This window comes from Xiphias gladius, chromosome 15, assembly GCF_016859285.1.
Source record: "Xiphias gladius isolate SHS-SW01 ecotype Sanya breed wild chromosome 15, ASM1685928v1, whole genome shotgun sequence".
Lineage (NCBI taxonomy): Eukaryota > Metazoa > Chordata > Actinopteri > Istiophoriformes > Xiphiidae > Xiphias > Xiphias gladius.
This window is the reverse complement of record NC_053414.1, coordinates 26,136,629-26,164,260: the sequence shown is the minus strand read 5'-3', so window position 1 is coordinate 26,164,260 and position 27,632 is coordinate 26,136,629. Positions and strand designations below refer to the sequence as shown.

Below are 27,632 nucleotides of genomic sequence, written 5' to 3'. Positions count from 1 at the left end.
AAGCTCTTTCTTTATTTGCCTCCGTTCGTCTCAATCTCTGGCCCTGTCTCTTCCTCTGTTTCTCTTTCTTTCTGTCACCTGCTCTGGCTCCAAATTGCCTGGAACCATCTCAAACTCTTGTTTGTCTTTCTTTCCTTCTGTCTCACTTTGCCTTTATACACACCTCCACAGCCTGCCACCACCATGTCCCTTCTTTTTTCAAACACCAGACAGGATGACTTGTTCATTTCAACTTCTGTCCTGTTTGTTTCCCAAGATTCCCCATACACTACCTCTCGTATTTTGTCTCCATTCATCTCCATTTGGTTTTCTATACACGCCCCCTCACATCCCTTTGTTTTCCCGCTCGTATAGTCTGAAGGTGATGGATTCCCCTTATTCTCCCTGCGTGCTCCCTGTAGGTAATAGTCACCTCTTCCCTCCATCTGTCCCTGTCATTCTCACTTGTAGTGACCAGAACAACACTGGTATGCACTGCGGTTTGCACTAAATGACAGTATCCCTCTCCTTTTCTCTTTCACTTTCCAGTTCCACCATTCTCAGACTGTTGTTATTATCTGTACAAAGGGAAATCCAAAGCCAGGGTTCAAAATTAATGCCTGCCAACCAGGCAAAGTACTGCTGAATTTTTGTTGCTGCTGTTAAGTTTTTCCAATAGTGATACTTTGGCAAGTTTACAGCCAGACTTTGGTTTGTTATTAAAAACTACTTTGGCTTATAAATCCGAGAATACAGCAATATTTGAATCCAGCAGTAGTTAAGTTTGCTTCTATGGACATGAATAAATAAATGACTACATGAATACATAACTAAGTAAGTCTCTCTTACAGCAAGTTGTGCACTTTCTCCATAAAGACCACTTGTAAAGCATTACAAGTGTGTGTGTGTGTGTGTGTGTGTGTGTGTGTGTGTGTGTGTGTTTGTGTGTCTGTGAGAGAGTGTGTATATACTACTCACTGTATTGAAGTTCCAGACCCGCTTGAAGGAGAGCCTCTTCCTCAGGCTCATCCTGCTCCCCTCTCACAGAGGAGGAAACCCACTGATTGCTCAATCTACATATGTGAACCGCACAAACACACACAAACGGTCCAACTTACACACTCACACACGCTGACAGAGCTCCTTCATTGGCTAACTAGGGGAGGAAATTCATCCAGAATTGCTCACTCGGATGGAGCTATGCCTCAGCACATTTGTGTCACACGCACAACTTAGAATTAGCTTTAACTATATGCCAAAGTTGCATGAAGTAACTCTGACTCTTAACATACTATGTCTCTCTTACTACATTATATAGCTCTCCTTCTCGCTCTCACACACACTCCTCTACACACTGTGCTGACAGACTGACTAGGAAGTTCCATTCTCTTGCAGACACTCACACGCCAACACACACACACACACACACACACACACACACACACACACACACACACACACACACACACACACACTGTTTCCATAGTGACACGCCCTCATCGGGCAGCAGTTACAGAAACGGGGAGGGAACAAAGGTCAGTCTGCCAATCCCACTGCAGCACAGCCCTTACCTCTCCTCCCTCCTCCTACTCCTCCCCGTTAAAATCACAGTTAGGTAGGTTTAGGTATGACCAAATTCAGCTGTAACGGATGTTTCCTAGTAATTTAAGAAATGAATTATTAATCAGAGGGAGAGGGAAAGAAGAGAGGAGACAAATTAAAAGAAGAGGAAATTTAATCTTTTGCATTCACATTTAAAAAAGATTAATGAGAATTCTGCAGATTTGTAAAACGGTTTACTGGAGCAAACAAAGGCACTTCACAGCTTACATTAGCACACACATATTGCTCTCCTTTTCTCTCTCTCACACACAAACAAAGGCTGCATTTGAAATTGTGCACATGGCCTTGAGCCTACAACTAGCTCCCCCTAATTTCCTGTTTTGGCAAAAAAGAGTTAAGAGTTTCTGTTACACCGTCTCTTATACCTCCACAGTCTGTCTTTTTTTTTTTTTACCACTGTCTTTGACTGTGATGACTCAATTACTGTATACACTCATAGGAAAACCTTTTCAGTGAATGAATGTGTGTTCGTGTGTGTGTGTGTGTGTGTGTCTAGATACTAGCTGAATCTGAGATGCACTCTGGGCTAGTAGTATGTTTGTCCGTGTGTGTATGTGTGTGTGTTTATGTTTGCGGGTGTTCAATTACAAATATTCTATTTAGTTCATAGATAAACTAAAACATTTTCAAAGTGTTGTTTTATGTGTGAGTGTAAGAATTTCCATGAAAAGAAAAAAAATGTAGGTGGTGTATGAGTGTAACATTTGCTCAAGCTCAGCGCGAAACACATGTGTCAACTCAGGGGAAGAGAGAAGTGGCGGAGCGCCACAAAGGATAAAAGGGATATGACAAAGTTTAAGTTGGCTAAATCTACCTCCTGATGAGAAAAGGAAGAGAGGAGAGTAGACAAGAAGAGAAGAAAAGAAAACAAAAGAGAAGAAAAGACATTTCTCATGTCTTACTCCTCTTTTTAGCCTAATTCCTGTGGTCTAGCCAAGCAGATCTGGTTCCTTTGTGTTTGTGAGTGTGTGTGTGTGTGTGTGTGTGTTTGTGTGTTAGATCATGGTCTTTTCTAGGGCAGTTCAACATTAAAGGGAAACATTCTCTTCAGCGGATATCAGATGACAGTAAGACAACAGGACTACACATGCAGAAAGACACACACTTGTGTGCACTCACACACATGTAGTACGCATGTTAAAAGTTAGTACTGAGTAATTTTTGCGCTTACAATAAATTAGAATAACCATAACACTGTTTTAAGCTAACCACATACATTTACATGGTTAGAATATACATGGTTAGTTAGTAACGTATATATTCACAATGTGTTAACTATACCAGCAAGTATACGGTATGTTCAAATTATAGCTCATTGCCTTAAGTGGGTTGTATTAGGCTGTAATTTGCATTATTTGTCATTTTCTGTACTATCATGTCCTTGTTGCTTATTTCTAACTTTTTACTGCTTTTTGTCTATGCAGATGCCTTTCATCTGTGTTTGCTGCTGTACTAAGAAAAGTAGTTAGTTTGCAGTTTTTCACAAACAATACAATGCTATATCACAATATGGTATTTTCTAGAAATTAAATTATGTATAGATAGAATAACCAGACAGGACCGTCTGTTTTTGGCTAATTCAGTGAATTAAATAACTGACAAATGTAGGGACTTCACTACATCAACACAAACTTCCTTTAAATCCAATATTGTCATGAAGCAGTCATGCTTAATGATTTGCAACATTGTCCATCATGAGCAAGTACAACCAGCGATAACAGGGTTGGCAACCTTGTTGAAAAACAGTATAGTAAAATTCCCAACAATTGATAAATTGCTATGAGTTCACTTTATACCAATCAGACACAACATTAAAACCAGTTACCGATTTTAATGTTGTGGCTGACCGGTTTATATCAGCATATTGCACAACCCTACCTCTGTTATTTTGCCCATCCCATGTGAATCATTTTTCTTTTGCAAATAATTATCATGTTGAAGATCATTTCAAAAGTTCAAACTTTGAGATAACAAATAGATGAAATTGGAACCATTTTCTTCAATGAGTATATGTGGGAGAGACAGTGTACAGCACCATAGGAGGAATGAACATGTGGTTTTCCTTAATGGCTTAGCTAATAGTTACAATTCAAATATAATGGAAATGAAAGGCTTATATTAGCTCACTTCCAATGTCTCTCAAAAGACCCATATTTTTTCTGCAGAGAAGTTTATCATGCCTCCTGTTTCTCTTTTTCTCTGCCTTGCACAAAAACACAGAAATCCAACAAAACTCAACACTTCCCTCTGCTGTTTTCATTGAGGTGAAGCACTCACCTCATTGAAAACATTAAAACTAAGAGTTTAAACAACTAATGGGGCAAAACACATACATCTAATTATACATAGGACAATAGCATACATGTGTTGGCCAAAATAACAGAAACACTTTATAAATATATATATATATATATATACAAACACAGCTGTGCAGAGTCAGTGCTTGATGCATCATCAACATTGCATCTGGTCTCTGTAAGTCTCATGCTTCCCTGAAAAATCACATATGAAATCAGTGAATGTCCAATCTCTATTAAAGATGACACATAATGCCACTTGGTATTCAACTTAATATGACTCACATGTGTTGCAGCCTTTCTAAATTGTAATTTAATGCAATTGCTGTCTAAGTAGTGGGTGCTTCCGTCACAAACATTGCAAAATTATGTAAAAAGGAAAGAGGAGAAATCTTGAAAATCATGATGACTCATGACAAACAGAGGAAAACTGCACTAGTAAGGAGGAACAGTGGTCATAAGTAGACCTCCACCAACAGACTGACTGAGACATTTGACAGGATAATTGCTTAACAGCTACTAAGAACTACACCCTGAAACTGGTAAGCGTTTTCTCTGATTTGCCTATACTCTGTATCTGAGTCAATTTAATACGCAGGCCCGCGACTGACTTATCACATGACACTGTTTGATTGTGCTGATGTGGTAAACTGCACCCATCTGGCACTTGATGAAGATAAAAAGAAGCACTTGTGTTTATTTGAAATTGGAGCTACGTCCGATGTGACTCCTGGCCTCCTGAGGTGTTTCATGTACTGGAGCAGCGTTGATCCTGTATCATCATCTGATTTGCCTTCCCCAACGCACTCTGCTCCCAGGGAATATCACGAGGAACACACAAACATACACACACACCCTCACACAGCAAGAATACACACACACACACACACACACACACACACACACACACACACACACACACACACACACACACACACACACACACACACACACACACACACACACACACACACACACACACAGAAGATGTGTGTGTGCAGGCTCTTATCTTTGGGTCTGATTATGTGCTTATTCACTTTTTTTGTGATATGAATGAGTTTTTTATGCCTATGTGTCTGAGTGTGTGTGTGGTAGGTCAGAGGGCTAGCAGGCCACTCATTTCTCACTGCTGTGTTTAGTGAAATAATGTCCTGTGCTACTTTCCACCACACTGTCAAAACCCCCTCACTCGTCAACACACACACGCGCACACGCACACACATACACACACACGCACGCACAACTACTGAACTGTTAGACTACATAAATAAAATACAGTTTCTTCAGTTGAATTGATCTAATAGACTAAACCAAAGAGGCAACAGGTTTCTTTTTAACTCAACAGAGCTAAAAAAGAGCCTGATGATTGGCCTGCACAGGTCACATGGTCTTTCATTCCACAGATAGGCCTTGCTATTAAAGTTTTAGTGCATTAAATTCATTTTAACCAAAATCAATACGTACTGGATGATTATTATGAATTGCGAGGTCCAAAACAGCAACAGAAAAAGAGATTGGTGACAAGCAGCAGCTGTAGTTAAGCTGTTTATACACGTAAAACTTCACAGTCACCAATAAGAGTTCGATAAGGTTTTAAATTCAAGCTGACAAGAAATTACGAATAATTTTATCTGCTCCAGCAAAATAGGTCTAAAACATTCCCGATTGTGTAATACAGCCTGAATGCTACATATGACAGAAGCAAGGGAGTCATCTGTAGGATCAAATATAGGCTGCATCAAATATTGGGAGAGCAAAAACACACACACTCACACACAAATTCCCCCACAAGCATGTGCACACACAGCTCGTTTACTCACTCTATCAGTGGTTGTTTCAGAATCCACGCTCAAAGTTTGCTGCTCCATGAAGAAAGAGACAAGTAATCCTCAGCACTGCATGTGAGAGCTCCCCTCAGTCCTCATTGTCATCAGCCGTTGAATGTGTGTATGTGTGTGTGTGTGTGTGTGTGTGTGTGTGTGTGTGTGTGTGTGTGTGTGCACGCGCAGAGAGACGAAGCGGCAAGGCTTGATGGCTTTCAAATGTCCAAACCACTACAGAATGTCGCTGTTGCTAGATTCCCCTTCCCTCTCACTCTCTCTCTCATCCCCCTCCTCCTCCTCCTCCTCCTCCCTCTCTATCGTCTCCCTCGCCCTGCCTCTCTGCTCCCCCCCGTCCTCTTTCTCTGCTTTTCCACCCACTCTCGTATAATTTCTATTCCACCCACACTGCTGTGGGCTGAGAGACGCGCGCAGACACACACTCAAGACGAATGCGGAGGCATGGCTGCAGAGGGAGACCCCTTGCCATTAAAGAACACACACCCACACATAAAATCAGTGCTGAATTGAATGTGTTAGCCTCAGTGCTCTTCTGTCATCTGTTTAGTATGCCCTACGCATGTCTGGAGCACGGAGAGTAGACTGACATTCGTGATGGGCGGAGGAGGGTGGTGGTGGGGGGCAAAAGAGGCAAAACAGCAAGAAATGGATGCACTGAGTGTTAAGCGATGATTTATTACGGAGGATTGAGAGGCGACAGAGCAGACAGTAAAGAGAAAAATATAGAATGTACAGTATATAAGTAGAAGAGTAAGGGAAACATCCAGTTGACAGCAAGGATTGATATCTGTAGCAATGATTAGAACAAGAACCAAGCTTAAAATTAGCTGCATTCCACACCATGCCTTGACACACAGTGGAGGTACTCACCCTAAAACCCGCCCCATGATATTCAGGTCCTACAGTATTTTCACATTTTCAAAGTATTTGCTTTAACTAGGAGAACTGAACAACTATAGACAAAGGTCATTCATGTGACTCCCAGCAGTTTATTTACACTGGTTTTAAACATTGGTGTCAGCTGTGTGAAAGGCATGTCTGACAGGGATATAAAAGAGAATATATTTCAATGTTTTTTTTGGAGGACTCCATCAGTTCTACATTTAAAGATCAGTTTACTCATCATGGTTAGAGCTACTCAGCCTGTACAAACAGTAAAATGTCTAATGTGGCTCTGGACGAGCTTTCTAAAGAAAATAAACCTGATGATCTCAGTTGGGTTATTTTCTGGCTTGAGACTTCAAATTTTTGACAAAAAGCCTACATCACAAACAGGGGAATGGAACGGAAATAAGTGAGCGTAAGAAGTTAAAGATGCCACCACTGAAAAGTCGGGGAAGGTCTTAGGAAAGATGCTACTGAGCTGCATTATGGGAATTCTAGGGTCCAGTGTTTTTTAACCTTGTCTCATAACCAGACTTCAGAATATCTCAGCCATTGCTGCTTCAATTGTGGACATTCTTTTTTTTTTTTTTTTTTTTTTAAACTGAATTGCTTGCTTGCCCCTTTAATATCCATGTCAGGGTTTGTGTGTGGTCACTGTCATTTTAAGCCTAATCCTTGACTTGTTAACAGCTGTCACTAATAACTTAAAGTTTAATTAGAATATCATTATTGTGACACTATAACTCCAGGCCAAGTGGGTATCTTTCAAAGTCATTTTCTTACCAAAATTCACAGTTTGCCACTGTGACGCCCCCATGGCTCAGCAAAGAAGCACTGAAGCAAAGAAGCAAAGAAAATGACCATGACTTTGTAAGATATCTGCTTGTTTTCCCCAACTCAGACTTCTGAAGACACATATTTGCTTCAGCTGAACTTTAGAATGGGTTTTTTGCATATAAAAATTGACTGTGGATTTTATCTTGTACATTGTAATGGCCAATGTAAACAAAAGGACCTGCAATGCTTGCAATGTACACTACATATGGGCATGTGACTATTGCATTAAGACAGACAAAAATGTGAACCTAACTTTTAAGAGTTAATTTGTTTTGGTCAAACCACTATTGCTGTTTTTTTGACAAAATATATTATGTTTTGCCTTTTTTAATAGAATAATAAGAGAAGCTTTGAGAAAAAACATATCCTGTACTAATGGTGACATTAAATCACATGGAGGTTTATTGGGTGGTAGACTGATCCTGAACTGGCACTGCAGAGGTGCTTGCATCCTCAAAAACTGAAAATGTTTCACCAAAGTTAAAAAATTGCTGTCAGGTGATTTGACCTTAGAGCACAGTGGAAACTCTCAAGCGCATGTCTTAGGGTTAGGCCCATGATGCATGTTTGTGTGTGAAATCAATTGTGACTGCCCACTATTCCCCATGGAGGAACAGACTGCATCTGTCTTGGTGGGAAAGAAACCAACATTAGGGCTCTAAATCAATTAGCTTTTGGAGAAGTCATGCATGCACTGACAAGCAAAAACAATCACACAAATACAAGACTAGGTCAAAACCTAATATATGGCTGGGCTGTGTATGGTCAATGAGCGAAATTGCAAACGTAGTTGAAAACTGTTGTAGAACTGCTGTAAACAACTACTTTCAGTAGACAGTAGCGCAAACCTGCCCTCTTGCTAAATGTGGCCAGATGATGTAATACGCCAATTAGCAGTGTCATGGTGTCATCGCGTTGTACTTGAATTCTGCCTAGCGTCAGCCGGTTTCAGCCATTTATCTTTTTGCTTCTCTCCTTCTCTCTGTGCTCACATATACAGTAATTCAATACAGCCAAATTCCCAATAAAGCTGTTCTCATTTACATGTTTTTCTGTTTCTGTTGTCAGACAACGGAACAAGTAGGAAATAGTGACTATATTAAGACTACATGTTAACCAGGAGTCACTTCATAGCCATTTCCAAGCTGCTGCTCTGCACTGCTAAGAACCTGATATTATAACCATGAGGTCATCTTACAAAATCACTATATACATAAGTTAAACACATCAGCTGTGCTTTGATTTTGGCTTATATTTACCTGTAAAATGATCACTCAGAGAGAAAGTTAGAAGCTCATTCTGTGACAGCTGCCATGCGGTCAGTTGAATAAGATGCAGAAAGGTCTTCCTGTGGAGGGATAGCCCAATCGTGCTCGCAGTACAATACTGGTGACTCTCTTCTATGGAAAGTTGCAAAGGTTTGTCCAAAAAGTTGCTAGATTTGTTGCTAGGTGCTCTGTGAAAAAAAGTCGCTAAAGGGGTGTGAAAAATCGTCAAATCTAGCAACCAAGAGGCTAAGTTGGCAGCACTGCCTGTAAACCCCCCTGATGATGTATTAGAAACAGTTTGCGCCAATTCCTTATGAAGGAGCAAACAGCCAATGAGGGAACTCCAACACTCAGCCAGCCGACCAGTAGTGTAACTACATCACTTAGTCAGTCAGTCACGGACATTGGTGTTTGTCAGGCTGGCCTCGATGTTGTGGTCTGGCAAAAACATAAGCTGAAGGGATCTGTCGCACATCATCTTAAGAATTACAATTACACTTTTCACCCAACACTTTAAACAAGAGAATGTTTAAAAAAAAAAAAAAAAATCTTAGACCAATGCAGTGCAAACCAGATAATACTTCAAGTTCAAGGATGTCTACACATGTTTATCACACTTGGTGTCAGCTTTAGCTTTTTTTAAGGGCAAACTTTGTGGAAGCACTATCCTGGCATGCTCAGCTTTTACACCGCTCTGATGCAGTCAAATATTATATGAACTTTACAACAATCTCTCAAAACATGTTGAATAAGATTATAACCAAGATTTCAAATTAGTCATCAAAATGGTATAAGCTTTTCTTTAGCATTGCTTCAACTCTTCTTGTATCCATATTATGCAATTAGGTATTGATATTGAAATGAATTTCAGCATTTCTTTTTCGCTCAACTCAGCATTGTGTGCTGCTCAGACCCCTGACCATGTGTAGACAACCCATAAGTGGCTGCAGTCAACCCTTTTTTACTTGTTTGTAAAATTAGCAAAGGGTAGCTGAGACAGTAGAAGTTCACATTAAGTTGTTTGTAAACTAAATCAAATCCCAGGAAATATTCAGTTATATTTAATAAATAATTTACATTCATGTTTGCTAGAATTTTAAATTACCTCCATCCCTCCACAAAATACCTTACAGCTATGCTACTATTGGAATAAAACTGTTTCTTTCTTAGAAAGAAGCAAGTTTGATGCCCAGATAAAACATGTAGAGAACTCTGTCTGAATTGGTAAAACATCTATTTTTTGTGTGATAGAGATCTGTTTGGAATTGTCTCTCTCACCAAACTTTGAGCTCCACTGGAGAGAAATTTCACCTTCCTCCACTTATCATTATGTTGCGGCTCATGGAGGAAACAGCAGCAATCAGCCTGTTGTGTACATTGTTTGGTACTTGTAATTGTGCATTTGACCTTTTGAAAGACTATTTGTTTTCTTTTGTCAGTATACTTTAATAAATAGCTTAAATAGGTGGGACGAATTTCACCCACAATCCCCTAGCTGTTGGGATTTCAGACTTCAAGAACTACCTGAGAATTGTTTGTGTGTGCGTCAGTGTTCCTTGAAATGGTAAATTCAGTTAGCAGCTCGTGAGCCTGTTTTTTTATCTTGTTGACGGTGGTCTCAAAAATAGCTTTCTGTGGTTTTAAACATTAGTGCTTTCAAACAAAGTTAAGCGTGTATTATTTGAACAGTGACCCTAAGCCTGCATGACTGTACGGCACTAGGAAATGATACAGCAAAGAAGTTCATCAGACAACTGAAATCCAGACACACACAGCTGGAGGAGAGCTGATGTGAGCTCATTCAATCCCCAGCTCCTGCAGTTCACATGTTGAAGTGTCCTTTGGCAAGATACTGAACCCCAAATTGCCCCCAGTGTATTGTGTGTGTGTGTGTGTGTGTGTGTGTGTGTGTGTGTGTGTGTGTGTGTGTGTGTGTGTGTGTGTGTGTGTGTGTGTGAGAAAGCACAGTAAGTCTAGAAAAGGGCACTGTGTGAAGGGGTGAATGTCGCAGTAGTGTAAAGCGCTTTGAGTGCAGTCCATTTAACATTTACCATTTTCTGTTTGTTTGTTTGTTTGTGTTTGTGGCTGTGTTTGTGAGTGTATAATAGTTAAGCTCTACAATCGGACCCAACTTGTGAAGGGTCCGATTGTAGAGCTGGCAGACATACACACATATACATATAGTCCTGTACACACACAGATGCACTCACACACACTTCAACTACAGCATGGAGTCTGAAAGCTGTTGCAAAAGCTAAAATGGCACAGCTAAAAAGATGGCTGAGAATTGTGTGTGTATGTAATTACAGTGCAATCAAGCTTATATGCATCAATGTGTGTGTGTTACTGACTTAGGGTTCCAATTTGTTTGTGTATGTGCTGTTCATGTATATGTGTGTATCTTTCTTGTGTGTGCATGTGTGTGTGCCCATACTGTATGTGCTTTTGTGTTGAGGCCTCACTAACGAGGGGAATGTCATCTTATTGCTCATCAAACCTCATTAGAAGTGCAGGCTAACACTTCGAACCCCATTGCCCCCCATCACCATCACCACACGAACACACACACACACACACACACACACACACACACACACACACACACACACACACACACACACACACACACACACACACACACACAAATCTCTCTGTCCTCCCCCTCTCACAACACAAAGCAGTCTCTGTTTGTGGACATTACCGCATGTGCAGAGAAAGAAAAAGGCCTAACGACCGGAAGAAAAAGGTAGAATTGGGGGGGTGATGAGAAGAAAAGAAGAGAAAAAAAAACATGGAATGGCCTGGCAATGGGACAGAGAAACATCTACCCCTGTATGAAACACGCATAATGGTGGGAAATTCAAATGTCTGTAGAAATGCACTAGTGCTCCTGTCATTACCACCTGATGATGAATCAACTTGTAATACTGAATAAGTCCTCACAGCTTCGAGTCTTCCCCACTTATTTTAAAACTGCTTTAGTAAAACCTCTTTTAAAGAAAGGGAGCCTGGATATTTTAACACCCAGCAATTTTAAACTGATTGCAAATCTCCCATTTTTAAGCAAAATTTCAGAGAAACTAGTTTTTAATTAGATAAGCACCTTAGTAAACTCAAAGACTAACTTAGACATGTTTCAACCAGGTTTTAGGACACCTTACAGCATAGAGACATACCCCACTAAAAGAAGTGAACGATATCAGAACAAATCTTTACAAGAACAAGCCTTCACTGTCAGTGCTACTTGATCTTATTGCTGCCTTTGACACTGTGGACCACCAGATTCTTTTAGATAGATTAAGTGAGCATGTTTGCCTGTACGAAATCAATTTAACTGGTTTACCTCATATCTTTGTATTTATAGATGACCACACCTCGAAACAGTATGAGGTTATTTTTGGAATACTACAAGGATCAGTTTTAGGACAGCTACTTTTTAATTTGTACATGCTAACCATGGGCAGCGTCAACAGGAGGCACAGCATCTCTTTCTTCAACTATGCTGATAACTCTCAGATCTACGTAGCTGTGTCTCTTGATGACACTGGGCCAATTGACTCACTTGTTAACTGTATTTTAGATATAAAAGCCTGGACGTCACAGCTCAACCAGGATAAAACATAAGTACTGATCAGTGGTTCAAAGACTCAGAGAGAGAAACTGGCCTTCAAACTAAAGGCACTAGGACTCAACCCAAGCTAAGAAGTAAGAAATCTAGGAGCGATTTTTGACTCTGATTTTAATTTCAAAGCTCATGTGCAAGGTGTCACAAAAACAGCGTTTCATCATCTGAAGAACATCTCCAAAGTGAGGCAATTTTTCTCTCTGAACCACACAGGCAGACTGATGCTCACTTTTATAACTAGCAGGCCTAGTGCTTTCCTTTCTGGTCTACTGAACAATACAATAAATCGTGTACAATTAATTCTAAATTCTGCTGCACGATTGCTGCCTAAGACCAAAAGGAGAGCACACATTATACCTATTTTAAAGCCTTTACAGTGGTTACCTGTTAGTTTTTGTATTGATTATAAAATTCTTTTATTAGTTTATAAGGCACTACATGGCTGTGCAGGAGATTACCTCTCAGCAATGCTTGTGGTTTATGAACCAGGAAGGCCCCTAAGATCTTCCAGTTCTTCTCTTTTAGCTGTTCCCCAAAGCAAAACAAAAACAGTTGGTTATTTAAGCTCCAAGCTGCTGGTACAGCCAGAGGATCTGAGAGGAGCTGGAAACATTGATATTTTTAAATGTGAAGTAAAAACCCACCGATTCAGTCTGGCTTTTTAGTATTTATACTTATTTTATTCATAATCATCATTATTATTTATTTTATTCTATTTTGTATATCAATATTTTACTGTTGATCATTATTTATTTTATTCTATTTTATTTTATGAACATTTTACTGTTTTACTGTAATCAATTTATTTTGTGTAGTATTTCATAATTCTTTTTTTATTGTTCTTTTTTATTGCTTGTATTATCGTTTATTAATCATCTATGGTTGGTTTGGTGTGCATTAGTCTCTAAATCCAATCGACATCCTACATTTTGTCAATCATTTATAAAGCACTTTGATTTGAATTTTAAAACGCAACATTTCAAATCCAACCAGGGACTTTTGAAGTATGTAATTTCCAGTCTCTCTCCTTCTCTCCCCATTCTTCCTGTTACTATCTACTGTGCTGTCCAATACAAGAAAAATGCCAAAAATGTATATTAAAAAAAGCTCACTACTTAAGCAACAGGGTAGGATCTGCTTTTCTGTTCCCAGGGTGCCCCAGTAGCCACTAAACGGCGGAAACATTTAGCTTTCTTCTGATCTCTATCTTGGGACCAAAACTACTGTTATAAATTGTGCTCACAGACAGCAGGACTCTGTTTTGGTCTAGCCAGCTTTCACATGCACACGCACACGCACACACACACACACACACACACACACACACACACACACACACACACACACACACACACACACACAGGCCGAGGGCTGTAGTCAACCACAGAAAATCTTGGTCGATAGAAATCGAACCAACTCTTCAACCAACCCATATTAATATAATTTCCAAAAATAGAACTATATCAACTAGTGATCTGAACATAAGAACTACTGAGGAATATACACTCAAAGCCTCCAACGTTAAACATGAAAGTTGACGGAACATCCTAACACAGACAAGTTAGCCCACTGTTTTTAGATGATATGCCATGTTAGTTTTTGAGCTTTGATATGCAAACCACTGTTTGCAAAGTTTACACTCGACTTTTTGGTCATCAGTTTTAACAAAACACAGCCACACTGACAACTTCTTTGACATGGTGTCAATTTGTTTGGAGCCGACTCCGTGGACGACGACACGCCCCCGTTTTCACAGGAAGTCAGTCCTTCCTGCCAATGAGAATTTGGTTGGACGAGAGCATATCGACCAACCAAACGACTAGTCGAAGGGGAGACTACCACCCTTGACAGGCTATGATGACAAATACCACTCAGTCTGTTTCACTTCAGTTTAACTTAAATGTATAGTCTTAATCTTTGTATAGTTAGGTTACTGTTTTATCACTCACTTTAAGATAAAATAGCTGACAAGACAGTTAAATCCCATCTTAATAAAGATTAATGTAACCTTGTGCAAACCTAGGAGCTCTGGGGAATTTACAGTGGTAACCATGATAGCAGTCCATTGTCTCTCTATCTACAGTACTAGAGCAGCCGTTGCAGACTTTCTCATTCTAAATGTTGTAAAGTAGAACTAAATAGGCATATTGTTAGGGAAAACTCATGGCTCTCAAATGACTGGATACCAGGTCATTTCTTGCAGCTAAAAGGAGAGCAAAAATATAATTCTTGCAACAGTATAGTCATACTGTACCCAGTCAGCAAAAAATGCAAGACGTCTACACATAAACATGGCTGCATGTATTAAATAGTAACCTCAGTTAATGTCAAATAATTTTCTGCTATCAAACGTGTAAATGTATTTTAATCCAAATCTATAACCCTAAAATGCCAGCCTGTTAATGTCTCTTAGCTCTTTCTTTAAGAAGGCTCTGTCCACGACTGTGTGTACGTTGCCACAGTGATGTGAGAAGAGGGCTTGACATGTCATGTGAGGATGTATGATGCCCATGAGCTGTTATTATAAATGGATTGTGCACGTGTGGCTCAAATGTGACAACAACACAGTAGCCGTCTGAGCTTGAGCACCACACTTACACAAAACACTAGATGGCAGATATATGTACTGTATACACCGATCAGCTGATCAGTGTATGTGTGTGTACTAATATGTGTGCATGCAGACCTACCTCCAGGTCATCCAGGGAACGGGCCAGGCTGAGGCGTTTGGAGCGCCCAAAGGAGCGTCTGGCTGAGGAGCGTTGAGGGAGAGGAGGGAAACCCATTGTCAGACCACGGAACCGACCACCCTGAGGAGAGAAAGACAGACATTCAATACACATCCTATCTGAAGCACAATGTAGGTGGGGGCAGCAGTAGCCTAAAATCAGCCTAACAGCAATCCTAAAAGCAAGCTGGTGATGAAGTTGCCAGTTCTAATCCCTTGAGCAGATGAGAAAAATTTGTGGGAATAGTGAGTGTCTCCCCTCCCTCAACAGCTCCTGCTAAGCTTCCATTTAAGGTACATCATGCCAAATTCAGTGGCCAACAGCAAACAACAAGTCGACTTGGACGCTCCCAAGTATGAATGTGTAGAGCTGACTGAGTCTGAATAAACAAAAAACAATGCTCATTTGACTTTCCAACAGAAATAATGACAAAAAGTTGATTGATGTGGAGGGTTCATCTGTGGTCTGAGAAGCATTGGATCTAAAATTTCCTGGATCTTGTTCTGGCCAAAGGCTTTCTGTATATCACATGCCAACCCTCACCCTCTCTCCCCTCATACTTCTGTCCCTCTTTATTGACAGTCTTCAGTGGAAAACAATACCATGAAAATGGTCAAGTCAATATATGAATTTGAGCCAGACCAATATATCTGCCAAAATATTGTGTTATGGTAGATATTTTTTGAGGTCATAGTAAGTGTCTCCGTTATATATTTTGTCCACCAGACAAGCACTGGCAAGTTTATTCTTTAACTGTAAAATGTCCCCTTCAGCAGGAATCCTAGCCACAGTCCCTAAAATAATGAAATGCTCTTTATGAAATATGTTTGTTAATGTTATTTGTTTGTGTAAAAAAAAAAAATAGGAGGCAATATATCATTGCCATATATCAATATTGGTTTTGGTATCAACCTCAAAAATCCAGTTTCAGTCAGGATACGACATGAAAACCTAAAAAAGCATGCACAGTAAAGATGCAACCAAAAGTAATTTAATAAAAGACCACTTATCTAATCTAACATACCAGTATTCAATGCAATTTTTTGTTATTAGTACATGGAATCTCTACAGTGTTTACACTGCTGTTGGACTGTGGACTGTATCAAATAACAACCATGGCAACCAGTAGCCAAAGTCTTGAATTCACCTGTTAATAACACTGCAGTGCATTAATGGGACGTAATGTCAATTTAACCATACAGGTTTTACATCAAAACCTGCCAGGTGAAGCCATTTGTTTGCACTATCCACATCTCAATTTTCCAAACCATGATCCAGTTCAAACAGGTTTTGATCAATAGCACGTTCATAAACAGCATGCCAATGCCACTGACTAGTGCCTGTGTGTGTGCCTGTGTGTGTGTGTGTTTGGTGGGACAGGTGTTATAGAAAATTCAATGTTTACGTGTCAATTAGACAAAACAAAGAATGTAAACAATCCTACATGAAAGCTTACATGAAGAGATTTGTGCAACTTTGCCTAAAGCCTTTCTGTTACATGTGCATGTCTGTTAAAGAGGGGTTTCTTTTTTCCACTTAAATGTTAAATTCCACATGTTAGACACAGGCATGTACAGTCCTGTGGTTTTGCTTGCAGTACCAGGTAATACTTTAGTCAACCCCACAACCATAGCCATAGCACAGAGACACACAACCAGGGGATGGAAATGATAACAACAAAGCTTGTAGAGCTGTATCAGACAAAGTAGCATGTTTTGCTCTCGCATAGGATTGAATTATTGTTCAGGTGGTGTCATAATTGTGTCCGCTCATTTTACTTCCCTTTGATGCTAAAAATAGAAATACACAGAATATTCAAGATGGTATAACAAATTTTGTAAAGATAACTGAAGTGGAAACCCACTAACTGGAGTGAAGTTAAAACTGGCCTGCTGCTACATGACGCCATAAACTGTTGATTAACATAGGCACGATAAAATTAGTTATTGGGTCATTAGGATTTATTGTCCAAACCCATCTGGCTATGATGTAACCACAATGAGTTGTGCATTAAACCAAAGATGATAGTCTTACTTTGCCTTCACAAATCTACAATTAGCTTTTAAACAACTGTTGTTCTTTCGTCTTTAGAGAATGAGAGAAATACTGTCCTTCTTTCTCTCCTCTCACAAATGGCATTTGGCTAATCTCCTTATACTGTAGCAGAGAGCATATATCAATGGACCCCAGTTGACTAATGAGTAATTAATCAATGTTGACAGGCTCCAGAGGCCAAATTGAGGTGCATGTTGAATCTGACTGGTTGATTCAGAGCAGGTCTTGTCGGCATTTCATCAGGAGATGACAAGTGGTGTTGCCTGGATACTGAGTCAACCCTGCATCTCTGTGTGTGTGTGTGTGTGTGTGTGTGTGTGTGTGTGTGTGTGTGTGTGTGTGTGTGTGTGTGTGTGTGTGTGTGTGTCAGATAACACACATTTCAACACTCGATTACATTTGTGGACACAAATATTCTCACACGACCTCAGTTTCACCTGGTCAGTTTAAAACAAGCTTAATTTATGACGGCATTGACATTTGAAGCAAACAAAAGGATTTTTAAGAGAAGTTGAGATTTGGGTGAAAAAGGAATTGATAAATCCCTGATCTGACTCAGTGGTGCTGGGGTTGTTTTGGGTGTGGCTGCACCAGAGCGTTTTTAGAGCAACATCTGAAAGACTAAATTTTAGTGGAAATCTCACAGCTCTTATCTCTGCTGTTGATCTTGTCCCCTTCTCCCTCTCACACACTCACACACACACACACACACACACACACACACACACACACACACACACACACACACACACACACACGTTACCTTAACAATGAACACTACTTGGCTAACCATAACCCTTACCCTGACCTTAACCACTGACCCAAATATCATCTTTTTCCCAGTTCGGGACACAGCTTTTGTACCCAATTGGACAAGCCATCCCCAGTTAACTGGCCTTTAGTCTAAAATTTGTCCCCAAACGTAGGCTGTGACAGACACGCACACTATCAATGTCACAGAAAAAAAGGCATCCTTCCTGTTTACAACAACGCAGCTGTCAACAGAAAAAGAAAACACACGCACGCATGCACGCAAAAAAAAAAAACTTGCTAAAAACAATAACTCCAGTATAACATTGGCTGAATACTTCAAACATACAGGCACATATTTAATACAACATATTATCTTTTTGATTTAACATGAAGTATAATTATTAAAGTATCACATTCATCAAGATTCAACTGGTTTTTCTGTATTTATTATATTTTTAAGAGTTTTCTTCCAATATGAAATTTCATATCTACTTCATGTGGACAGATGAATGTCAGGTACCAAACAATTTCCAAAATTGATGAATAGCTTTTTTAGCTTTTTTGTTTTTCCAATGAGCAATGTTAGTGTGGGGGCTTATGGAGGTTTAAATGATGAAACAGTGCCACCATGTGGCAAACACTAACAAGCAATTAAGGATAACGCTCTAGTAAACTGCACATTATAGGTAAAAAGTCAGCAATAAGATCCATTTAATTCTAAAGTATAAAGAACACTGAAAGAAAATCTAAAAAAGAAAATCCACAACTACATTTTTCACAACAGAATCAGCATTTTATCGTGACTACGAGTGATCATGGCTTACCATGGCAGCCTCCAAAGCTCTGCGTCTCCAGTCTGACGACATTGTTCAGAGAAGTTAACATCCACCTTCCTGTCACTGTCACCCTCTATCCTGCCCCTGTCCTTGTAAAAACTTCCTCTGATTGTCCCCTGGGGGTCCCTGGGACCCTGCCAAGGGTGAGGTTTACTGGAGGAAGCACCAGCCTCCTTCGGTATCAAGGAAACAAGAATCTATCCCCCAGAATCTTCGTAATATGTAAATGTAGACAAGGCAACCATTTCCTACATACTTTTAATGATTCTGTATGAGCATTTCATCAGATGGGTTGCAGAATGGTTAATGCAGATGGAATCCAGTCTGGCTGGATATATCTTCCCCTCTTTGTCTGTATCTGTTCCTTTCTTTTTTCAGGAAACAATAACAGACAGTCAATAATGGACTATATCTCACTGCAATAAGAAATGTATTCTCACAAAATAATGCATCTTATTTATCTAACTATAGCTTAATCTTAATTGGAATCTTTGGACAGCTTTCCTTTACTGTTACACAGTACTAATGTCACCATATTAATCTCTACAGCATTTATATGTGAGTAAAAAACTGAGTTAATTAATTAAAACAAATATTATACATTTACTACTAAAACTAGTCTAAAACTTGCTTTGCTGTTACCACTGACTCTAATTACAGTGGGAAACAGGTGGTTTTCAGGTGAAGGCAGATGTCTGGCTAGTGCATAATACATGATCTGATACTGGAGCTGTGGGGATAAATTAATTATCAATCCACTTGTACTAAGTCTGGAGAGAAAGCCAACTGGGGTGCTCTAACTATCCAGTATAGTACAGGGAAGTTTGGTGGGGTGAATATGGTTGTTTACAATTTTCAAAACCACTGCAGGGTTTCGAATCTTTGAGAAACTTCATTCAAGGACTGAATGAGTTAATTTCCAGGCCTTTAGAAAGAGAGGGTGAAAATGCAATGGAGTGCAGTGGGATGAACACAGATTGATTTATAGCCTCAACAAACTGTAGTCTTGGACACACTCTAGTCAGAGTAAATTTCCACAGCAGGGGTGTGTGATGGGGGATTCTACCTGTTGCCAAGGGTTCTCATCTCATGGTCAGTTTTAACACAACTCTTCCAAAACACCCATAACCCACAAACTGGGACAGGGTAACACATCACTGAATGCACTATTATAGAAAGCTTGACAATTTTGTGCTTAAAACACGTGAATAAAAATCAGTAAAATAAGTGGTAAGCGTAGAAACCGAGCATCAAATCAAGGGTGTTTGTAATTAAAATACTTTTATAACTTACCTTTTTCTCACCCTCCTTTGCATTCCCTCGTTTCTTCTCTCTTTCACCTCTCTCTGCTCCAGTCCGCTCTCTGTCTCCAGCACCAAACAGCTTCTTAGCCCACTCATCTTTCTGAACAGCCAGCCGGTGGGTGTGGGAGTGGGGATGTGTAGGAGGAGGAGGCTGACTCCCCCCAGGTGGAGGCAGGTGGTCTCCAGGGGCCAGCGGGGCCCGGTAGCGGTCGGCCGGGATCTTATTCATGGGTGGGGGCAGGGTGCTGCAGTTGGCTGATGACCACCCGTCGGTGGATTCAGCGTAGGACTCTTGGTCGCTGCTCAGGCCCTGGAGGTGGCTGTGGTGATGCTGCTGACGCCAGTCTCTCAGCACATGGACTGGCAGCCAGCGCTGCGGCTCCACCCCTACTGCTCCTCCAGCTCCTCTCTTTTCTCCTCCCCCCACAGCTCCTCCCCGCTTCCCTGGTGAGTAGTGGTGAGGGTGGACCCCTCGTGAGTGCCTGCTGGGAACATCGGGTTGAGCTAAAGGGAGAGGGTGAGGGAGGTCGGCCAGGTGTGGATCGTGACGGTAGTGGCCATTTCTGAGAGCTGGCGGAGGAGGAGGAGTTGGGTGACAGGCTGCAGCTCCTAGGGTGGGGCTCCAGGCCTGCTGGGAGGAAGGTGGGCTGTCCCAGTGGCGTGACCCAGAAATGTGGTTGTGATTAGGAGGACCTCCAAGGTCTACTAAGAGCACTCTGTTGCTCTTCTCTTCTGGTAAAAAGTTGCCGATCCCACTATCACTGTTGCTGCTGGTGCTGTGGTTCTGTTGGGCATCGTTGTCTGGATCGTGGAAAGCCCGGGCCCGAACCCCCTCAATGTTGTCCCCCATGTCCCGGTAGAGGACGGAGACAAACTGGAGGAGAGGCTGAGAACTGGGCGGGAATTCCAGGCAGCCTCCCGTGTCTGGGTCAGGGGTACACTCAAAGCCGAACCTCCTGGCTACACCTAAATGGACCTGAGGTTACAAAACAGTCACAATAAGTATGTCAGTCAGTGGGTAGACATCCATTGTCATATATGTCAGTTTTTTTCCATGACATAAAGGAATAACAATATAAATATTCATAAACAAATAAGAATATATTTGAATTGTGTCAAAATGTTTCCAATTAAATGAAATGTAGCTGTTAATATGTTTCTGGTTTATTAGCATCACTGACACTAGATTAAATCAACTTGCGTACAACAATCAGACACTGAAAGTCCGGCCGGCTTCAATACTTTCTGAGTACTGTATTGTATTGTATATACTGTATATATTGTAATGTATATTGGCAGTGAATGCATAGTCAGATTCCTATTTACTCATTCTTTGATCATTTAGTTCCTCATTTAACAGACTAACATCATTTGACATAACTTTGTTTATATAAATATCATTAACAGCAGCTATGCTATGTGTGTGTGATAGAATTAAACGCTGATGCATTTGAGAAGTGTGGTTTAGTTTGTTAAATAGGAAAAAAATATGTTTATAACCCACAATAAGAGATATTGAAAAATAACAGTATTGCTGTGGTATTTGTAGCAAAAGTATTGATTGGTACCGCCACTGAAAAATTTCAACTTCCAGCCCCTTTTTTTTTTCATTATTTCTCCCCTGATGAAGAGCCTGTAAGGTCAAAAATGGTTGGTATTTTAAACCAACGGGGCCAACTTATTTAGTTTATAATAACTTTTCTCCTTGCTGTGCCTAAGAGTCCCCGAAGAACATCATTTTTTGCAGTGATCAGTTTTTTCATCTTCAAGATCAGCCTGAGGTTTCCTGGACTTACCTCAGCAGAGGGAAACAGCACTTACCCACTGCATTTGTTTTATGTTTGAAATCCCCAGCCCTCATTGACAAAACAGTGGAAAATTAAACATCCAATACTTAATAATATTGCAGTTAGATAGGAATGGTCTATGTATGTATCTGTATAAACAAAATAATTCGACAGAGTAATTTCCTTTTAAGCGTGATTTGTAAACCCTTGTTGTATGTCATCTCTGAGTCTCCCTTATACCTGGTGATGACAGAGGTCTGGGTCCACAATGAACACGTGACAGGAAGTCCTCAAACCACCCTCTTCATCTCCTCCGTTGCTGAAGTGATGATCATCCGTGGCCTGCATCGTGACCAGTCCAAAGAATCGCCGGTCATCAGGACAACAGGCGCTGAAGGCCAGTTTTTCTGCAGGATAGGTAGCCAGGATCTGACCTCTGTCACTGCACAGACGTACACTGTCATGCATGACCTGGTAGGATATAATTAATGCATGTTACTACTTGACTGTTACCAGTTACCTGACATCATTAACAATTACAGGAAGACAGAGAGGTTTCAATGTTGATACACTGGTTATACACTTTGTTTTCTAGCAGCTTTAAGCATGCAGGCTAATTGATCTGTTAAGAAAGACAGTTTGTCTGATTAACTCTAGACTCTTTTGAGTCCTAACAAGTTAAAGTTTCAAGGCTTACCAGGAAATAGCACTTCAGATTAAGCTATTGTTTTTTTCTTCTTTTTTTTTTACTGGATTAAAAAAATTAGCTAACAAGTTATTAACAAGCTATTATCCACCGATGGTTAACAAGATATTCAGTCGCACCTTCATGAGGACCAAAGAATGAATCTTTTGCTCTGCCCTGAGGCGTCTCATGCTGCCTCTGATGGCTTGCAGGCTGTCATTCTCTAAGCTTGTCCCAGTGGAGGCCAGCTCGATGGAGCCCAGATAGCCAACAATCATGCCCACATTGAGGATGCCTTCGCCAGGCTCTAGGCCCAAGTCGCCCCCATCTTCTACATCCACGTCTTCCTCTTCATGGGGCTGAAGGTGGAGATGGCGGAAGTCTGATTCCAGGAAGACTGAATCATCATTGAGAACTTGGGCCATCTCCTCCTCAGAGAGTAGGTTGGGATTGCTCTGGGAACGGGAGGAGTTCCGATACGGAGGGAACTCTGGATCGGACAGCGGACGTGGCTTTGATGATGAGCTAACACCAGGTCTCTCCTTGTCCGAGCTGCTGGAGGAGTGGCTGGAGTTCTCAAAGATCATGTTAAAAATTCCCCCAGACTGCAGCTCCGCCACCACCTTCTCTGCCCTGTTGATGCCCAGCTGCTTAGAATCCAGTTTGGGTTTGTACCAACCCCCACGAGCTCCACAGCCTGACCTGCTGTTATTGTTGTTGTTAACACTGTTGTCATAGAAACCATCCAACTCATCATCGCTAGAGCATGAGTCAAGGTAAGATGCTGCCATTGTATTGCTGCTGTGATGGCGACTTCCAGCAGTACGTTGGTGGTGATGGTGTCGTCTGTGACGTTCTCCCTCAGCGATGACTAGTTTCAAAACACCAGAGCAGCGCCCAATCAGTTTGACCACATCTTCATGTGACGCCTTGGAGACGTTGATGTCATTGACAGAGAGGATGTAGTCTCCCGAACGTAGGCCCACGTAGTCCGCAGGGCTCCCCTTCAGGATACAGCTGAGGACACATGGGCTTTGGCCGGACAGTGTAAAGCCATACCCTGTTCTCCCTCTTGCCACCTCCACAGCGCGGATGCGGCCCTGCTGGATGGAGGAGGCTGGGTTAGGCTGGGGCAAGTTCAGCCCAGTTCCACCACATGGGCGCCTCTTGGATGACGCATCTGCTTGCCTGAACATTGTGCCAGGGAACTTTCTCTTGTCCATTGATTCAGTAAGTTTCAATTAGTCATTATATGTCCCTAGGCTCTGCTCAAGAGGAACACAGGGCATATCCAGTGTCCGTCTTCTTGTCAAACAGCTTTGCTGTCAAGTTGCTATGAAAAAATGAGGAGCGGTTCTAAATGCAGCAGGGGAGTGAGAGTTTGGCCTCAGCTCTGGCACAGTCTTGCTAGCCCTCCCATCCTGGTGTCACTCGCTTTTCCAGTTCACAGGCAAGTTACCTGCAGCACAACAGAGCAGAACCAAGTCAATCATGAGGGCTTTTGCCTGCTTCACATGCTCTTGTTGCCTCTACCAGAGCTTCCATCATACTTTTATTCCATACGTAGATCAAACATGCTGTCTGTCGGCCTGTGTGGTGTCAAAACAACTCGTTATGTTTACAAAATCGTCCAAAGTGTTAGGTAAAATTGTGATTATACTATTATTAAGGGCAGTATGTATAGTTAATAAAGCATATTAATGGGAAGGGACTCTACGTACAGCCACATCCGTGCAAGGCGGAGTCAGTGCAGGTCTGTCCAATGAGAAGTGATTTCTAACCAGAGGCGTTTTCACACCTGGCAGGCATGCAGGTAAAATCAGACCGACCCAGCCTACAACACCTGTAACTTCAGGATAACTTCAGCTTTTAACTTTTAAATATGCGTTTCGCTTATTTTCAAAACCTTGCGTTTGTGTTGAACAACTTTTTTTTTTCATAAAGAGCCTCCGACCTTATCTGAGGAAATGTAAAGAAAATGTTAACGGTAGCTGAGATTAGCTGACGCGTTACCGTTAGCTTAGTTAGCTCCGCATGCTAGCAAAGTTAGCGCTGGTTGAATAAAGTTCGCTGGCGAAAGAAATGACCGGTCATGCGTTTGTTAGTCTACACTGAGAAATGCATGGGGTTTTTTTTCTGTCAATTCGTGAGAGTTGTGAAAACTTTTTCTTGCCGTGAGTTGCTGTTCAGAAGTGCATCCACCCATGCTTAAATCCTAGTACCGCCTCCCGCTTTCCACATCTTTGGAATGTCGGTCTGTGACTATGGCAACGGCGGTGTACACAGACTTTCGCATCCCGTCATTGGTTTCCAGAGCTGTCAGTCAGCAGCGACCAGTTGTGCGGATAAATTGACGAAAGTTAGATTGAGAAATCACAAATAAAAGTACCAACAGTGGCCCGATTCCACAGGTGTCAAAACTTAGCGTCGCAAGTGTGGCCGCTGAAGTTTGCTGATATTATATTTGGAGTATTATTGGGAGCAGAGTGCGTGTATCGATCTGTCTTTTACCAGCGCGCAGCGGGAAACAGACAGCAAAAAACGACTGCATCTGGCTAAAATGGGTCTGACTTGTAAAGGAGGGACAGCCAAGTAAAAGGTGGATGCAGGTCCTTTTTATGTGCCGAGGAAGAGGTTTGGTCTAGCGGGTTCACTCAGCAGGAGATTTCCAAAAAAAAAAATGACTTACTTATCGGAGTCCGACGGTGATGCTGCTCGGGCAGTTTCCATAGTTTTGTAGCTAAGGTTAGTAAGGTAAACTCAGGGACGATGGGTAAACAAAAGAAAAGGCTGCACCATCTGGCGAAGTAGCCTTAAGAGGAGGAGTAGGAGGAGAGGGAGGTGTGTTTAGAGTGGGCAACGGCGGGGGTGTAGAGAGGGGGAGACTTCAAACAAATGAAATAATACAAGGAAATAAATTGTAGAGTTTTCAGTGACTTCATAATGGTCAGATAGTGTGTCTGGGAGAGAGAGAGGTTTATCTAAGCTGCTGATCAGTGGTATCAAGATCCTTGAACTATACCACAACTAACAGTACTGAGCAACATCAGCAAAAGGCAGCAGGGAGCAGCCCCACCAGACCCTTCAACGTGAAACAGTTGTTCTTCAGGCCAGGGACACTAAAGTGACCTACTTCGGCAGGAAATCTGCACTTCTGAGTGTCCAAAAAAAATCTTTGATGCATATGCATATGGTGTGCAAAGTGGCATTGGAGTAGCTGAACTTTTGTATCTGAATTTCTGATTCAAAGTAGAAAGACCAGTTAGAGCACATCACACCTGTGGATTTATTTTAGTTTCAAAAGGTTACTAGAAATTAGCAATATAGAGTTGCAATAAGGTCTATAAAAGATTTAAAACATTGTTGGAATATTAGTTTATTTTCTTTCCAAAACTCCCACCTGTCTAGTTTTATGTGATTTTGTACATTGTATTAGTTTGTCCTGTAAATGATACGCAAGGTGCTATGCATAGTGTTAGACATACAGATGACATGATCGGCCCGTTGTAAAGTTCAACCATAAGGAGCGTTTGCTGTGTACAGTTGATTAAAACCTGTTCCATCGTGATTTCAGCTCAGTACTTCATGAACCATATGGCACCTGCTTAGTAATCCTGTTAATACCTTTTAATCATGAGCCGCCCATCTTAATGGGTGCTGTAAAACAAGGAGCTATGTATGTTTTCATACTGTGTGGTCCATAAAAGGGAATTGCAGCGTGGCTGAGAAAAGGAAATTGTAAAAATGTGGTAACTTGACCATGTAAAAGATCAGTTAGAGTTAAAGTTAAAGGTCTCATAACTGGCTTCAAATACAGTATGTTACAACAGACTTTTAAACAAGCACGTTGCTAAATTGTGGTCAGTGGTTTCTGACCAGCTCAGCTTGACCATTTGTTGCCTGTTTGGGTCATTTGAGCTGGTTGGTAACAGCTTGTTCTTTCTGACAGAGAGCAGGGTGAGGCAGAGTGTGGCAGAGCGTTTTAACGGTTGTAACCTCACTGGTTGATTGTGTTAGAGTCACACAGTGGATCCTGTGTGTGCCAGGCAGCCACGTTTATAATATTATCGAAAACACATAAAATACCTTCTACTGGTTTGCCATCATAGTTGTCGAGCCAAGTTTAAGACCATCAGGAAGGAAATTGTCTAATTGAATCACGAAACATAACAAGTTTAACATCTTTAAATAATTTATTCCTCTCTACAATGGACCATATGCAGTGATTAATCTCTTCAAAATATTAGAATTATTGAAATACACAATCTTTTGTTCATGTTTTTTACAAGCAACTGTAAAAAGAAAAAAAAGAAACGTGTAGAGGAGGATCCCAACTGAAAAAACTGCAAAGTGAATCTTCAGTCACCCCCAGAGAATTATTGGATAAATCACAATTGTGGCAAGTGGTCACCAAACTGCATTTTACAGAAAGGGGAAAAGAGGTATTCTTTCAAAGCCAAGCGCCAACATGCTAATCGCATAGGGAGTTGAGGTTATGGGACATGTAAAGAACTCGACGCAGAATAGACTTTATCATGTTGATTCTCAGCTTTTTCATTAGACTACAAACAGTGACTATATTATGCTCTGCGTTCTTCCAATCTTCAAGTGGAAGAAATTTAAGTCTTAAAGGGAAGCATGTTAAATCAGTAAAACATGACCTTTGTCCACGACCTCCACACCCATCTCCCAAAACCACAAACGATTTCTGGGTAATCGTATTACCCCCTGCAGGGAACCCCAGTCAGTCATTTGCTCTTCTTATGCCTGGGGGAAGATACTAAAAGGCAAGCTGAAAAGAATTTTTCCTCAATCCAGGTTTTTTAAATAATTTCCTTAGACATAAGTAGCGTAGAAAAACAAAAAAAAAGGTTTTCTGTCATCCTCCATTTTTCTCACCACATAAATCCATTGACTTTGAAGAGACTGTTGATCTTAGAAAAACGCGACTCCTTTAGTCTCATTTAATCTGCTTCAGAGAGGCCTCACATTGGAATTTCTTTAACAACTGCAGAGGTCTCCGTCATTTATTGTGTGAATACATAATTTTAACATGATCAAAGGAAACCAGTCACATTGCCTTTAAAGGTTGAAAAGTTGTAACATATTTAACATACAAATCGCTGTG

At 41.0% G+C, this 27,632-nt stretch overlaps 1 protein-coding gene across 3 annotated transcripts in view; it reads right to left on the bottom strand.

Annotated features, from left to right (window-relative positions):
• rgs12b (regulator of G protein signaling 12b) overlaps positions 1–25,293 on the bottom strand; it is a 53,684-nt gene extending 28,391 nt beyond the window's left edge. For 2 of the 3 annotated variants that reach the window (XM_040146648.1, XM_040146650.1), the window contains exons 1-5: positions 25,194–25,293; positions 22,645–23,963; positions 22,060–22,290; positions 20,022–21,008; positions 15,046–15,165 (exon numbers count right to left, since the gene is read on the bottom strand). In XM_040146648.1, the coding sequence (XP_040002582.1) occupies positions 15,046–15,165; positions 20,022–21,008; positions 22,060–22,290; positions 22,645–23,727 (2,421 nt within the window). In that variant the 5' untranslated portion in view covers positions 23,728–23,963; positions 25,194–25,293. Of the gene's footprint in view, positions 1–15,045; positions 15,166–20,021; positions 21,009–22,059; positions 22,291–22,644; positions 23,964–24,054; positions 24,094–24,225; positions 24,474–25,193 lie in introns of those variants that run through there. The other variant, XM_040146649.1, reaches the window with a different exon arrangement.
• Positions 25,294–27,632: the final 2,339 nt, after the last annotated feature.